Genomic DNA, 15040 nt, shown 5'->3' with positions numbered 1-15040 from the left:
CTACAGCTCCAGTTCCCCCCACCAGCCTGGGAACTTCCATATGCTGCAGATGTGGCCCTTAAAAAAAAAAAAAAAAAAAAAAAAAAAAAAAAAAAAAAAAAAAAAAAAAAAAAGAAAAAAGAAGAAAAATCAAGGAGTTCCCATTGTGGCTCAGCAGTAATGAACCTGACTAGTATCCATGAGGATGCAGGTCCGATCCCTGACCTCGCTCAGTGGGTGTTAAGGATCTGGAGTTGCCCTGAGCTGTGGTGTGGGTCACAGGCGCACCTGGAATCCCGAGTTGCCATGGTTGTGGTGTAGGCCGGTGGCTACAGCTCCGATTCGACCCCTAGCCTGGGAACCTCTGTATGCTGCTAGTGCAGCCCTAAAATAATAAACAAATAAGAATGGCTCAGCGAGATGACCATTTTCTCATTTTCATCACGCCCAAGGAGATTCAATGGGAGAAGAGACAATAAAGGAAGAGAAATGAAATTGTTTTGGATAAAAGACCAGAATGAATTCTTGCAGGTGACCTGCTGCGATGGGCGAGGCTGTGCATTTTGAGGATGTTTGCTGGCATCTTCCCCTTTTCCCGTCCCCTCCCGTCTCCTTCCGGCCCCAGCACCGCCTGCTCCACCCTGCAAGGCTCCCCCTACCCCCCGCAGCCCCACCTGGACGACGGAGTGGATGGAGAAGGGCAGGAAAGCCTGGGCCTTGTTGAGGATGTTGAGAACCGTGAGGGTCACGAAGGCTTTCTCGGCGTCCATGGCATTCTCCTCGGCCACCAGCGTATGGACGGCAAACACAACCAGCGCCACCTGGGTGGGCGACACGGGCAGAAACAATGAGCCCCTAAACGTGGCTGGGGGTAGGTAGGTAGTTCCTGGCATGGCTCAGCGGTTAACGAACCCAACTAGGATCCCTGAGGCTGCAGGTTCGATCTCTGGCCTCACTCAGTGGATTAAAGATTGGGGCTTCGATCTTGCATGGCTGTGGCTGTGGTGCAGGCCAGCAGTACAGCTCTGATTCAACCCCTAGCCTGTAAACTTCCATATGCCATGGGTGTAGCCCTTTAAAAAAAAAAAAAAAAAAAAAAAAAAGAGTAAAGGTAGCCAGGGATGGCAGGCCAGCTGCGGCATCTCCAAGGGTCCCGGGGGCCGTGCCCACACCCTGTTGGAACGGCGTCCCCTCACCCAGATCTCCCCACCAAATTCTGCTACTGAAGAAAGGAACTGTGTGTGTGTGGTCCCCATTCTAAACATCAGAAATGCTTGGTTCCAAGGGTTAGGGGACATGGCAGTTTTCCATCTTGGTGGCATTCCTGTGGTTCCAGACACGGGTGGGAGGTGAGACTCTAGACTCCGGGAAGACACCTCTGAAGTTGCAGGTGTCAGCAGCCATGGAGGGCTCTAGGCAGTGGTGGCACTTGTGGTTCTAGATGTCACTAGGGAACGGTTCCATTTCAGGGGCTGGTGCTGATTTGGTTCTAGGTGTCATTGATATGATGGTCACTCTACGTGATGGTGACCCTGTGGTCCTGACAGGGAGCCCTCAGCCCCTGTTGCCAGCACCCCCTCCCCCAGTCCCTGTTCTGCAAGGAGGCTAGAGTGACTTCACCAGAAACGTGGACACTTGGAAGGACACCAGAGACACGGAGAAGAGGAGGCTGGAGGTCCTCAAGGCCCCCAGCTCGTGGCCCCGGATGCGCAGGACTCTGTCCAGGAAGGCTCCCTCCCAGCCGTGGTACTTGACTGTCCTCACGTTCCGGAGGATGCTGCTGGTCAGCCGTGCTCGCGAGTCCTTCTGCCTCATTTGCTCTTCCTGCGACCAGAGGGAAGAGGGGGGGAGGACAAGCACGAGTCTAGCCTTCTCCTTCCCTGCAACTGCCACTCTCCCCGTCACCAGACCCTGCTGATGCTGCCTCCAACCCAGGCCCCAGTGGTTCCCCTCTCAGCATCTCTGGCCCCGCGGTCCTGGTCCAAGCCACAGCCATCTTGCACCTGGTCCACTGCGGGAGCCTCCTCCCTCCCTCTCTGCTTCTGCCCTCATCGCAGGTGGCGGAAGGAGCACCATAGAAAAAGGAAGCCCCAAAGCCCAGCAAAGAGGCGGGGCCCTGAACCAGCCTGGGTATGGTGCTGCCAGGAAGGCTTCCTAGAGGTGGGGGCGACACCGGAGCTACGCCTTACATGAGGAGGAGGTATTGAGCACACAGAGGATGGGGAGGGTGCCCACTGGTCAGCAGAGGGGCCGGGACTAAGATGGGGACTTAAAGATCAGGGCAAGGAGTCTGGGAGCCAAAATGTTTCACTGTGGCGGGGGGATCATCAGTGGGAGAAGCTGGGGTGAGGCTGTCTTAGAGGAGAAATGACAGGAGGCTGGAGAAAGTCTCTGAAAGGAGCTTGGAGTTCCCACTGTGGCGCAGTGGAAACGAATCCGACTAGGAACCATGAGGTTGTGGGTTCAATCCCTGGCCTCGCTCAGTGGGTTAAGGATCCGGTGTGGTCATGAGACTCAGCTCAGATCTGGCATTGCTGTGGCTGTGGTTCGACCCCTAGCCTGGGAACCTCCACATGTCGCTGTGCAGCCCTAAAAAAAGAAAAAGAAAAAAGTGGATGAAAGACCAACCTCCTACACCTCTCCCCCCTCCTCCCTCCCTCCCCCAGCTCACGGGTATTTACTGAGCACCCTCCATGTGCCAGGCCTGTTCTAAAAGCTGAGATCACATCAATGAGCATCCCTGCTGCTGGGGTGCTTTCAGTCTAAGGAGAGACACTACAAAGAGCCAGGTGTGTTTCAGGGCGGGTGGGGAAGCCACGGTGAGATGGGACAAAACTGCACAGGTGCAGGAGGGGAGCTGCACGAGTGGGAGGGAGGTGTTGCCCATAATCTGGGTGGCAGATGAGGGGAGGCTGCCCAGACTTCAGAGAGGGGAGCAAGAGCAAAGGCCCTGAGGTCGATCCTCACCGGCAGGTTCGAGGACCCCAGGGACGCAAGGGGAGCGGATGAGTTAGGAGAAGGTGATGAGGCCAGACCATGGGCCTGGGGCTGCTGCAGAACCTTGGCTTTGACTCTGAGGGAAACGGGCGCCACTGTGATTCTGAGCAGAGGAGGGAAGTGACCTGCCTGGACTTCACGGCGGGACCTCTGGCTGATATGGGGCCCACTGAGAAGAGTCTGGGGACCGAGGTTGGGGGCGGGGGTGGTGGGTGGGGTAGAGGCAAGTGCGGAAGCAGGGACTCAGTGAGGGGGTCAACGCAGTGATCCCGGTGAGACGCAGTAGAGCTTAGGGAGCCTGCAATGCAAAGCAGCAACATTCTGGATGCATTTTGAAGGGGATGCCAGCCAAATTTGCTGGTGATGGAGCTTGAGAAAAAGAGGCACCAAAGCTGACCCACCGTTGGTTTGTGGCCTGAATGCTGGAGGCATAGAGCTGACAACCACCAAGATGGGGTGACTGGGAGGGGGGCACAGATCTGAGTGACCAGAAGGGCTCACACTAGCCTCCCCGCCCATCTCCTCCTCACTTCCCTGCACTAGTGCAGGTACCAGGACCCACAGGCTCCCCACCCCCTTCCCCCGGTGTGTCCCTTCTTCCAAATGCCTAACCTGATGGTGGTTCCGCTTCTTGGTGATGAAGAAATTCAGAGGGAGGAGGCTCAAGAAAACAGCGATGGCGGTGAGGGCAGAGGGTCCTAGAAGCTGGAGACAGAGGGAGCAGGATGTCAGGAGACACTTCTGAAGCTGTCCGTCTTGGGTCCTAAGGCCGGGGAGCTATCAGGGCATCTGATGAGGGCAGTCACTGGGCCATGGAGACCAGGACTCATGGGCCCCTTAGAAGGAAATACCTATGAAGGTGGGGGTGGGGTCATTGTCATGCAACAAGGTGGGTAGGGTAAGGGCTGTGCCTGGCTGCAACAGTGAAGACAGACTCTGGAATCAGGACCTGGGTTCAGATCCCAACTTCAGGAGCTCCCATTGTAGCTCAGTGGTAAAGAATCCCACTAGCATCCATGGGGATGCAGGTTTGATTCCCGGCCCCATTCAGTGGGTGAAGGATCTGGTGTTGCCGTGAGCTGTGGTGTAGGTTGCAGACGTGGCTTGGATCTGGCATTGCTGTGGCTGTGGTGTAGGTTGGCAGCTGTAGCTCCCATTCGGCCCCTAGCCTGGGAACCTCCATATGCCGTGGGTGTGCCCCCCGCCCCCCAAAAAAAATCCAACTTCACACTTACCAGTGTGGCCTTGGGCTAAGCTGCAGTTTCCCCACATTAAATGGAAATGGTCATACAATCAGTTACTATCCTAGTCTTTATTTCACCCCTGAAAAGGTTGCCAGATTTGGCAAATAAATATATTTAACTGCCCAGTTAAATGTGAATTGCCAGTAAACAGCAAAAACATTTTAATTTAACCTGGGACAGTTATCGTCTCCCCCTCTTTGGTTTCTTGATCTGGAAAATGTGGTGGTAGCTGTGATTTAAAGCTCCTCTGTGATCATTTGGGCCTCAGTCCCTAAAGATGCTGTTTTTTTTTTTTTTCTCAGATTTTTTCCCCACTGTAGTTGATTTACAGTGTTCTGTCAATTTTTACTGTGCAGCAAAGTGACCCAGTCATATATACACACATGTATATTCTTTTCTCACATTATCCTCCATCATGTGACTGGATATGGTTCCCTGTGCTATGCAGCAGGATAAGAAATTAACATTAGCAGAGGATGGTTTCGATCCATCGACCTCTGGGTTATGGGCCCAGCACGCTTCCGCTGCGCCACTCTGCTCCTCAAGAATCTATTTTCTAATCTTGCCGCCCTAGCAAGTCAGTTTGCTTCATTTCTGCGGCAACAGCGCCACCCAGTGGTCAAATGGCAATATGCCCAGAAGGCAAACACCTGCCTACAGCCAGGTCTGGGAGATGACTCCAAAAAAAAATGTGAACAGAAGATTAAAGGATCTCTGGCAAAAAAAAAAAAAAAAAAAAAAAAAAAAATGCCACAAATGCTAACCATAGGGACTCCAATGCCCACCTCTCCACCTTGATCTGGGTCTAGTGGTGACTTTCTGATGTTAGGGACCGTCTGCCAAGAGGCAGAGAAAGTGATGGGTGTGCAGTCTGCAGTTTCCCTTGTGTCACAGGGGTCAAGCTGCATTTTCCCCAATGCCCTTCCTTCCTCTCTAAAAAAAAAAAAACAGCTAACATTCATGTACTTGCTCAGCACCCACTGTACACTAGGCCTAGACGACAAGGTCACAAATCAGAAAGCGTCCAGACCTCCAGCCTTCGCGGGCTGGGTAGAAGCTGTAGCAGAGGTGCCGTAAGGATGCTAACACACAAGCTGGTATTCTGGAACATTCCATACTCACCATCAATATGCCCCTGGGACACCCACCCCGGGGCTAGGGAACACCGCACATGGGCCAGCTCCCTCTGCCTGCTGACGGGCAGACCTCGAGCTGTACAAAAATTGTTACTGGTTCTTCCACATTCAAATGACTGAAGAAAATCCAACGAAGATGTTGTGAGATATAGAAATGATGTGCAATTCAAGCTTCAGTCCACGTTCCTAAGCAATTTTATGGCAACACCACCAGGCCTGTTTGCTTCTATTGCCTGTGACCACTTGTGCACTAGAAGGGCAGAGATCAATCATTTTGAGAGAGACCCTACAGCCCTCAATGTCTAAACTATCTTTGATCTGGTCTTTTATAGAGAAGCTGGTAAGCCTGGCACTGTCACCTGGAGCAGAGCAAGGTCTTCAGCCAACTGCCCTGCCCCCTTGCCTAGTCAACAAGATAATGAAAACTTGAAAAAAGATAAACACCTATAGGTTACTGCTGTGTTCCAGACAGGATCTAAGCGCTTCACAGGTACTGGTTCATTTATTCCTCAAGAGCTCAAGGGCTGGGGCATTTTTGTTACCTGGATGAATTAGGATCCTCACTTTGTGGATGAGGAAATGAGGCACAGAGGCTTTACAAATAGTAGGAGGTGAAAGCAGGATCTGAACCCAGGCAGTCCCCCTACAAAGCCTGGGATAAGGAAAAAAAAAGAAAGGAAAAAAGAAAGGAAAAAAGAAAGGAAAAAAGAAAGGAAAAAAGAAAGGAAAAAAGAAAGGAAAAAAGAAAGGAAAAAAGAAAGGAAAAAAGAAAGGAAAAAAGAAAGGAAAAAAGAAAGGAAAAAAGAAAGGAAAAAAGAAAGGAAAAAAGAAAGGAAAAAAGAAAGGAAAAAAGAAAGGAAAAAAGAAAGGAAAAAAGAAAGGAAAAAAGAAAGGAAAAAAGAAAGGAAAAAAGAAAGGAAAAAAGAAAGGAAAAAAGAAAGGAAAGAAAATCCTACACCACCTAGTAGATGTAAGGAAGTTGGAAACAGTTCCGATTCTTTTTTTCACCTGGTGGCCACTTTATGCTTTGTGAAAGCTAAGCTGTGAATTCCCTTTCTCCCCCCGCCCCTTTTTTCCCCTTTAGGGCCGAACCTGCGGCATATGGATGTTCCCAGGCTAGGCAGGGGTCAAATCAGAACTGTAGCCGCTTCGACCGACCGACACCACAGTTCATGGCAGTGGGGGATCCCCGACCCATTGAACGAGGCCAGGGATTGACTCGCATCCTCATGGATACTAATCAGATTTGTTTCCACTGCACCACAATGGCAACTCCCTCTTTCCTTTTTAAAATTGCTGTTGGTGGTAATGGGGCCTCAGTGTTAGTGGTGACTTCCAAACATGTCTCATCCCGCAAACTATTCCGTGAAGCATGGATAAGCAATGAGGTCCTACTGTACGGCACAGGGAACGCTATCCAGTCTCTTGGGATAGACCACAATGGAAGATAATATGAGAAAGGGAACGTATATATGTGTGTGGCTGGGTCACTTTGCTGTATTGAAGTTGGCACAACATTGTAAACCAACTATACTGTAATAACATTAAAAAAAAAAAAAAGTCTCACCTGCCTATGTGGTACCCCAACATCACATCCCCAAAGTGCCAGTCATCTTCACCACCACCATCAGCACGTTACAGACATGGAAACTGAGGCCCAGAGGGGGGTGATCATCCACCCCCAAGGTCAAGTGTGCAGATGGAGACAGGATTCAAACCCGGGCCCCCGCTGCCCCAGCACACCTGCCAGAGATAGACAAAGCAGATGACGATCCAGATGAGCGGCAGCCACAGCCCGTTGAGGAAGGTAATGCTCTCGATCACCCGCTGCACGTCCACAGACGCCACGTTGACCGCGTCCCCCACAGCGCTGGCCTTTCTGGAGCTGCTGGACAAGGCCAGGACCTGGGAGGGGCAGGAGGATGGAGACGAGTCGGAGGAAAAGAGCGGGCGAGGGGCGTAAGGAGACCCAGGGAGGGAAGGACGCCCACGGAGGGAGGGAGGGACGCCCCTGGCTTGGACTGAGCAAGGGCACGGCCACTCAGCAGGCCAGGGTCCACGCCCGGTTAAACCCAGGCTGAGGCGGTTTTCTTGACCATCTGAGCCTCGGTTCATTCATCTGGAAAGTGGGCTAATAAAATCTCCTCAGCCAACCTCCCAGGGCCATTGGGAGATGCCAGGGAGATGACAAAAATGAAAACACTCTGGAGCTCCCTTCATGGCTCAGTGGTAACAAACCCGACTAGGATCCATGAGGATGCAGGTTTGATCCCTGGCCTTGCTCAGTGGGTTAAGGATCAGGTGTTGCCATGAGCTGTGGTGTAGGTTGCAGATGTGGCTCGGATTTGGTGTAGCTGTGGTTGTGGTGTAGGCTGGCAGCTGCAGCTCCGATTCAACCCCTAGCCTGGGAACTTCCATGTGCCCCCCAAAAAACAGAAGAAAAACAAAAATAAAAAAAAACCCACCATGTCTCAACTGTGGGGGAAAAAAAAAATCGATGCCAAATAAATTAGAATGCATAAGGTACATCTTGACTACAGAAGTTAAAAAAGAAAAAAAAGTGAGATTGGGGAAAAAAAAAAAAAAACGAAAGAAAGGAAGGAAGTTCCCGCCGTGGATCAGCAGGTAACAAACCTGACTAGCATCCACGAGGATGCGGATTCGATCCCTGGCCTCACTCAGTGGGTTAAGGATCCAGTGTTGCTATAAGCTGTGGTGTAGGTCATAGATGCAGCTCGGATCCCGCATTGCTGTGGCTCTGGCTCTAGTGTAGACAGGCGGTTACAGTTCTGATTGGACTCCTAGCCTGGGAACCTCCATATGCCATGGGTGAGGCCCTTAAAAAAAAAAAAAAAAAAAAAGACAGAAAAAAAAGTGAGATTGGAATCAATGAGATGCAGAATTGTTAGCCCTATTTCACATCTAAGGAAACTGAGGCACAGAGAAACTAACTAATTTGCCCAGAACGACAAGGCTTGCACGTGGCTGGGCCAGGATTAGAATCCATGATGACAGAGGCATCTAGACAGGGTGTTAGACTGACCCCTACAGGTATTCAGTGTGCTTGGCAGACACCAGCCAGGTTTTTCTGGCGGCCCCAAATTTGCCCTATAACTCCAGTTGATCCCTTCAAGCCTGCTGAATGCTACTTTCTCCTTGCTGAGTGGGTCAGGGAAGAAGTGAGGGGCTGGAGGAATGACTGAGTATAGAAACTCTTTTTTTGTTTGTTTGGGTTTTTTTAGGGCCACACCCGCAGCATATGGAGGTTCCCAGGCTATGGGTCGAATTGGAGCTACAGCTGCTGGCCTACACCAGAGCCACAGCAACGCAGGATCTGAGCCACATCTGTGACCCACACCACAGCTCACAGCAAAGTGGGATTCCTGGCCCACTGAGCGAGGCCAGGGATGGAACCTGCATCCTTACAGAAACAAGTCTGATTCATTTCTGCTGTGCCACAACAGGACCTTCCGAGTGCAGATATTCTCCCCCCAAAAGTCTTCAGATCTGTACTGAGCACCTATTCTGAACACTGTGAACAAGAGGCAGGGAGCTTGCTCTCCTGGGAGTGGAGTTTGAACTGGGGAACAAAATTCAATACTTACATAGTTCATTCTTTAATGGTAATTATGGTGAGTGCCATGTCAAAGTGTTTTAAAATACAGGTTTTATTATTATTCAGGTATGGCAAGCCCACAGATCAGGGAAGACTGCCGTGGACAAGAGGGCTTATTATACTCAGATCTCAAGACAAGGGGGCACCTCGAGTTCCCATTGTGGCTCAGCAGGTTAAGAGACTGACAAAGTGTCCATGAGGATGCAGGTTCGATCCTTGGCCTTGGGTAGTGGGTTATGGATTTGGCAGTGCAGCAAATTGCGACGTAGGTTGCAGATGCAGCTAGATCAAGGGTTGCTGTGGCATAAGCTGCAGCTCCAATTCAACGACTGGCCCAGCAATTTCCACATGCTGCTGGTGCAGCCCTAAAGAGAAAAAGAGGAGGAAAAAAAAAAAAAAAAAAGGACAGGGCACCCTTTGTTATGGGGGCCACTTGGAGAAGCAACAGGGTTGGGGGAGCTGTAGGCAAGAACTTACACTGTGGTTTTCACAGGAAGGTCCTGCAGAGTAAGCAGGCTTAGGATGGACTACTGTGAATGATTCCAGCAGGCTCTGTGCAGAGAAGCTGGCCTACTTGTCTGGTATCTGGCCCTGGGGGGGTGGATGAGGGCAGAGGATGCTGGCTCAGAGTGTGAGCCCAAAAAGGAGGCCACTGGGGTACAAGCTCTGGATTGGTTGATTTGCATGTAAGAGGAATGCCTTCTCTAGGCTGGCTGACCTTGGGAGGGACAGAGGGACAGTCCCTCCAGGGGCTGCAAGTCCCTAGATGTCAAAGCACCAGATGCAGAAAATAAACTGCATAGTTAATATGCAAGCAGCCCAGAGGGCAGAGCGTGGGCCTGACCTCATCGGGAGATGGAGAAGGTTGCCCTATAGGTGGGGCTGGGAAGAGCAAGGCGCTTGGGCCATCTTCCTGTAGCCTCAGCGCCACACGCGGACTCGCAAGACCGGACATGCCACACCCAGCTCCAGCATGCTCAGGGGGACAGGTCTGACACTCAGCAGGCAGGGCAGCATCAGGAGCCTCTCACATGGCCATCCAGGAGTTGTTTGCCCTGCTCCTTTCTTAGGTGACAGCTTAGGTGTGCAAGAAGGGGACTTATATGGGACAGGGTCACCCTGACTCAGATGTTCCAAACCCCCAAGAAGCCAGCATCTCTTAGAGCAGCATCCTCATGGGCCTTGTTTCCAAGGTCCCCAAGGGGGACCAGAGTCATTGCATAGACGAGAGCCCAAAGCCATGGCCTCCCTCCAGGTTTTCCTAGATCACCGTCAGAATTCAAAGCCCGGATGCAATTTACCAGTGGGTCAGGTGTCATTGTAACTGTAATCAGTGTTACCTGGTACAACAGGTGACAGTCCACCTCTTTGCAGCTTCTACGCACCCTGAAAGTTAGCCCTATATCCTCATGGGGGATGAGTGAGCGTGAGCTACATGAGGCGTTGTGGAAAGGGTGCTGGTGAGCAGTAGAAACAGCAGGTGCAAAGGCCCTGAGGCAGGAGGGTCCTTGGGGTGCTTGAGGAACTGAAAGCATGCTGACGTGGCTGGAGAAAGTGAAAGAGATGTGAAGGAAGTGTGTGATGCGCTAGGAGAGGCCCCACAGTCAGATCACACAAGGTCTTACGGACATAACCAAGAAGGTGAGGGTAGAACCACACCTCTCCCCCTGGGGCTCACCTTTCTGTACACCAGGCCGATGAGGGCTGTTCGCAGTCTCATCTGCAGCACCTTGAGTCTGTACATGTGCTGCTGCTCGAACAGCGTTTGCAGGCAGGCGGAGAGAAACATCAGCACGGCGAGGAGATAGCCCTTCCAGGCTGGGATTGCGGGGTCAGCAATGAACTCCAGGAAGAGGCTTGTGGGAGACGGAGGGGGAAGCTGGTAAGCAAAGATGCCCATGGCTGCTGCCCCTGCACAAGCCTGCCAGATCCACCAGGGGGTGTGCGAGGGTTATTTTCTTGTGCAAAAATGGTTGCAATTATTTCCCTCCCTCATTTCATTTCTTCTTTTGGGGGCCACACCCATGGCACATGGCAGTTCCCAGGTGAGGGGTCGAATCACAGCTACAGGTGCTGGCATATGTCACGACACACCAACTTGGAATCTGAGCTTTATCTGTGACCTACACCACAGCTCACAGCAACGCCAAATCCCTGACCCACTGAGTCAGGCGAGGGAATCTAACCCTCATCCTCATGGATACTAGTCAGATTCATTCCCACTGCACCACAACAGGAACTCCCCTCATGCTCATTTTCAACACGGCTTGTGTCTCCTCCATCACGGGCTGAGTTGCATCCCCACAAAATTTAGATATTAAAGTTCTAATCCCCAAGACCTCAGAATGAGACTGTGAATGTGAAGACAGAGCCTTTAAAGAGGCCATTCGGTGAAAATGAGGCTGTAGGATGGGCCTTAAGCCAATACAACTGGTGTCCTTATTGAGGAAATTTGGACACACAAGGAGCCCCCAGGGGTGCGTATGCTCAGAGGAAAGATCACATGAGCACACAGCAAGAAGGCGGCCAGCACCAGGCCAAGGGAGAGGCCTCAGGACAAATAACCTTGATCTTGGATTTCTAGCCTCTGGAAATCTGAGCACAAAAAATTGTGTTAGGTCATCCTGTCTTTGTGATGGCAGCCCTAGCAAACTAACGTGCTCACCTTTGAATCTGGGTGGGCTGGCTCTGCAACTAGCTTTGGTCTCAAGAGAAAAGGTAGGTGTTTTGTTTCTTTCTTATTAGGGCCACACCTGCGGCAAATGGACGTTCCCAGGCTAGGGGTTCAATTGGAGCTCCAACTGCCAGCCTACACCACATGGCCGGCTTACATCCATGGCAATACTGGATCTGAGCCGCATTTGAAACATACCTGGCGGCTTGAAGCACTAGATCCTTAACCCAGTGAGTGAGACCAGGGATCAAACCCACATCCTCTTGGATTCTTAACCTACTGAGCCACAATGGCAACTCTGAAAATGCAGCTTTTGGAGTTCCCATTGTGGCTCAGCAGTTAACAAATCTGACAAGCATCCATGAGGATACAGGTTCGATCCCTGGCCTTGCTCAGTGGGTTGAGGATCCAGCATTGCTGTGAGCTGTGGTGTAGGTCGCAGACGAGGCTTGGATCTGGCATTGCTGTGGCTGTGGTATAGGCCAGCAGATATGCCTCCAATTCAACCCCTAGCCTGGGAACCTCCATATGCTGTGGGTATGGCCCTAAAAGGCAAAAACAAACAAAAACCTCCAAAATGCAGGCTTTGCCTTATGTCTTGGAACCCTGCCAAGCAGCCCTGTCAACAAGCTAGAAACATCCTTCTGAGGATGCGAGATCACTGGGGCAGAGACAAGTCGTCCCAGCTGGGCCCCTGATCCTGGAAGCATGACTTTAAAGGACCACCAGCCTCAGCAAGGCACCCAAGTGGGTTTTGGGGGTCTTCTTTTCCTTTTATTGTTGGCTGCCCCGTGGCATATAGCGTTATTGGGCCAGGGATCAGATCTGAGCTGCAATTGTGACCTATGCCATGGCTGTGGCAACACTGGATCCTTTAACCCGCTGTGCTGGGCCAGGGAGTGAAACTGCATCCTGACACAGCAGAGACACTGCGATTCCACGGCACCACAGCGCAATCTCCCAAGAAGTGGTTGTAAGCCCCTCCCTTTAGAGGCGCTCTGTTGTACAGCAAAAGTCAACTGATACCGTCAGGCTAGAATTCACTCCTTTTCCCTCCCCGAGGTCCGTCACTTCCTCATTTCCCGCGGTATCCTTGTCACCCAGCCTCAGTGCCCAGAGCAACAGAAGTCTGGGCACAGACAGGAAGGCCTGAAGGGCCTCTGATCCCGGAAGGATGCCTTTAAAGGAGCATCAGCCTCAGCAAGACACCCAAGGCCTGGACCCACCTGAGGAGCTTGGGCACCGTGAACCTGAAGACATCACTGATGATGAGGCTGAGGGTTCCCAGGAGGAAGGCGGAGCGGTACACCTGCCAGATGGCCCTCAGCAGGGGGCCCCTCTTGTCCCCTTGTTGTTGCAGGAGGACCTCCGTCTCTGAGGCCTCCACGCCATGGCTTCCTTTCCTTTTAAATCTGGCTGCCTCGGTGCACCTTGGGGAGATGAGAAATCAGCTCTGGGTCCTTGCAATAGACTGAGTATTTGTGTGCACCACCACCATCCCCCCAATTCATGGTGAAACGAATCCCCAGCATGATGGTATTAGGAAGCAAGCCCCTGGGAGGCGATTAGGTCATGAATGAGATTAGCCCCCTTCTAGAAGACCCGGGAGAGCTCCCTCATCCTTCCATCATGTGAAGACACAACGAGAAGACAGCAAACCATGAATCCGGAAGCAGGTCCTCACCTGTCAATCTGCTGGCATCCAGATCTAGGATGTCCCAGGCTCCAGAACCATGAGCAATAAATTTCTGTTGTTTCTAAGCCACAGAGTCTATGATGCTTTGTAAGAGCGGCCTGAACACCTAAGACAGTCCTTCTCAATAATGTCAGAGAAGGGGAGCTCCCGTCGTGGCAGAGCAGTGACAAAACCCAACTAGCATCCATGAGGATGTGGGTTGGATCCCTGGCCTTGCTCTGTGGGTTAAGGATCTGGCGTTGCTGTGGTGTAGGTCGCAGATGTGGCTTGGATCGCACATTGCTGTGGCTATGACCCCTAGCCTGGGAACGTTCATGTGCCACAGGTGTGGCCCTAAAAAGGCACTAATAATAGTAACCATCTCAGAGATGGCAGCAGAGTTGCCAGCATCAAGACCAGATACTGCAGGCTATTTTCCCAGCAGGGGGCAGGCGACCCTGGCTCCAGCCTCACCCTCTCACCTGTTCTTCCTAATCCCCTGGAGAACTACGGATTGAGACAATCAGCCAGGGGAGGGGTGGGGCGGGGCAGGAGGGCAGCCCGAAGGCCTCAGGGATAGTAACGGGAGTGCACACACTGAGCACCTACTGTGTACCAGGCGTTCCTCAGTCCTTCCAAGAACCCAGCAAGCCAGGTGTTACCCCCTTTCACAGATAAGGAAACTGAGGCCCAGAAGGGGAACTTGTCCAGGGGCACTCAGCTGAGCAGTCAAAGAGCTGGGATTAGATCCCAGCCTTCAGAGCCCAGCACTTTTTTCCTCTATTCTGCTGCCCTCCCCCTCTTTCTCAACCAGCCAGTCCTCAGGGGGTTTGGAACTGGTTCAGAACCAGTTTTTTGTTTTGTTTTTTTTTTTTAATAGGTAAAAACATGCATCTATTCTCAATATATGCTATTTTTTAACCCTCTGAAACGTGGCTTTCTTCTCATCATCTTTTTGGAACTGAAGATTACTTATCATTTCTTTTTCTTTTTTTTTTTTTTTGTCTTTTTAGGGCCCCATTTGTGGCATATGGAGGTCCAGGCTAGGGGTCAAAATCAGAGCTGTAGTCGCTGGCCTATGCCACTGCCACAGCAACGAGAGATCCGAGCCCCATCTTCGATATACACCACAGCTCACAGCAATGCTGGATCTTTTTTTTTTTCTTTTTTGGTTTTTTGTCTTTTTAGGGCCACGCCCGTGCAATAGGGAGGTTCCCAGGCTAGGGGGTCTAATCAGAGCTACAGATGCCAGTCTAGGCCACAGCAATGCCAGATCTGAGCCATGTCTGCAACTTAGACCACAACTCACGGCAATGTCGGATCCGTAACCCACTGAGCGAGGCCAGGGATCCAACCTGCGTCCTCATGCATACTGGTCAGACTTGTCAGAACCAGTTTAGAATCACTGCTGATGGCTGTGAACCTGGCCCCCCTGGTCTGAATGAAACCACAGAAAGACGCTCAGGTAGCTGTGATGCATCAGATCCTTGGCCCTCAGTCGTCATCAGGGGCCGTGAGAGCTTTGAGAGGGGGGAGGGGCAAAGAGGGAGGTGGACTCCAGAGGGCCTCTCCGGAGGGAGGCTGGTCCTCAGCCATAGGAGACGGCTGGCAGCAACGCAGCTACTAACAGCACAGTTGCTCTGTGGCCTTGGACAGGCTGCTCCCCCTCTGTGCCCTCATGTGTCAAAGGACGGGGCTGGTCCCACTGAGAGACTCTTC

At 51.7% G+C, this 15040-nt stretch overlaps 1 protein-coding gene and 1 non-coding gene across 12 annotated transcripts in view; both read right to left on the bottom strand.

Annotated features, from left to right (window-relative positions):
• ABCC6 (ATP binding cassette subfamily C member 6) overlaps positions 1-15040 on the bottom strand; it is a 100104-nt gene that overhangs the window by 65737 nt on the left and 19327 nt on the right. For 9 of the 11 annotated variants that reach the window (XR_014840716.1, XR_014840715.1, XR_014840718.1 and 6 more), the window contains exons 8-13: positions 12873-13076; positions 10651-10828; positions 7100-7261; positions 3589-3681; positions 1600-1803; positions 654-800 (exon numbers count right to left, since the gene is read on the bottom strand). Coding sequence is in view for 4 of the 11 variants with exons in the window: in XM_021086559.2 (XP_020942218.2) it covers positions 654-800; positions 1600-1803; positions 3589-3681; positions 7100-7261; positions 10651-10828; positions 12873-13076 (988 nt within the window). In the remaining 7 variants the exon portion in view is untranslated. The remainder of the gene's footprint in view (positions 1-653; positions 801-1599; positions 1804-3588; positions 3682-7099; positions 7262-10650; positions 10829-12872; positions 13077-15040) is intronic. The other 2 variants (XM_085017491.1, XM_085017492.1) reach the window with 1 other exon arrangement.
• TRNAM-CAU (transfer RNA methionine (anticodon CAU)) lies at positions 4688-4759 on the bottom strand. Its single transcript has one exon. It is a non-coding gene; the product is annotated as a tRNA-Met (tRNA).

The sequence above is a fragment of the Sus scrofa genome, chromosome 3 (genome assembly GCF_054392235.1).
Source record: "Sus scrofa isolate SSC_HxYL_T2T_F1_AM1 chromosome 3, Sscrofa_HxYL_maternal_Yorkshire_Landrace_v2.0, whole genome shotgun sequence".
NCBI classification, from domain to species: Eukaryota; Metazoa; Chordata; class Mammalia; order Artiodactyla; family Suidae; genus Sus; species Sus scrofa.
Note: the sequence above shows the minus strand (reverse complement) of the source record. Positions and strands in the feature narration are given on the sequence as shown.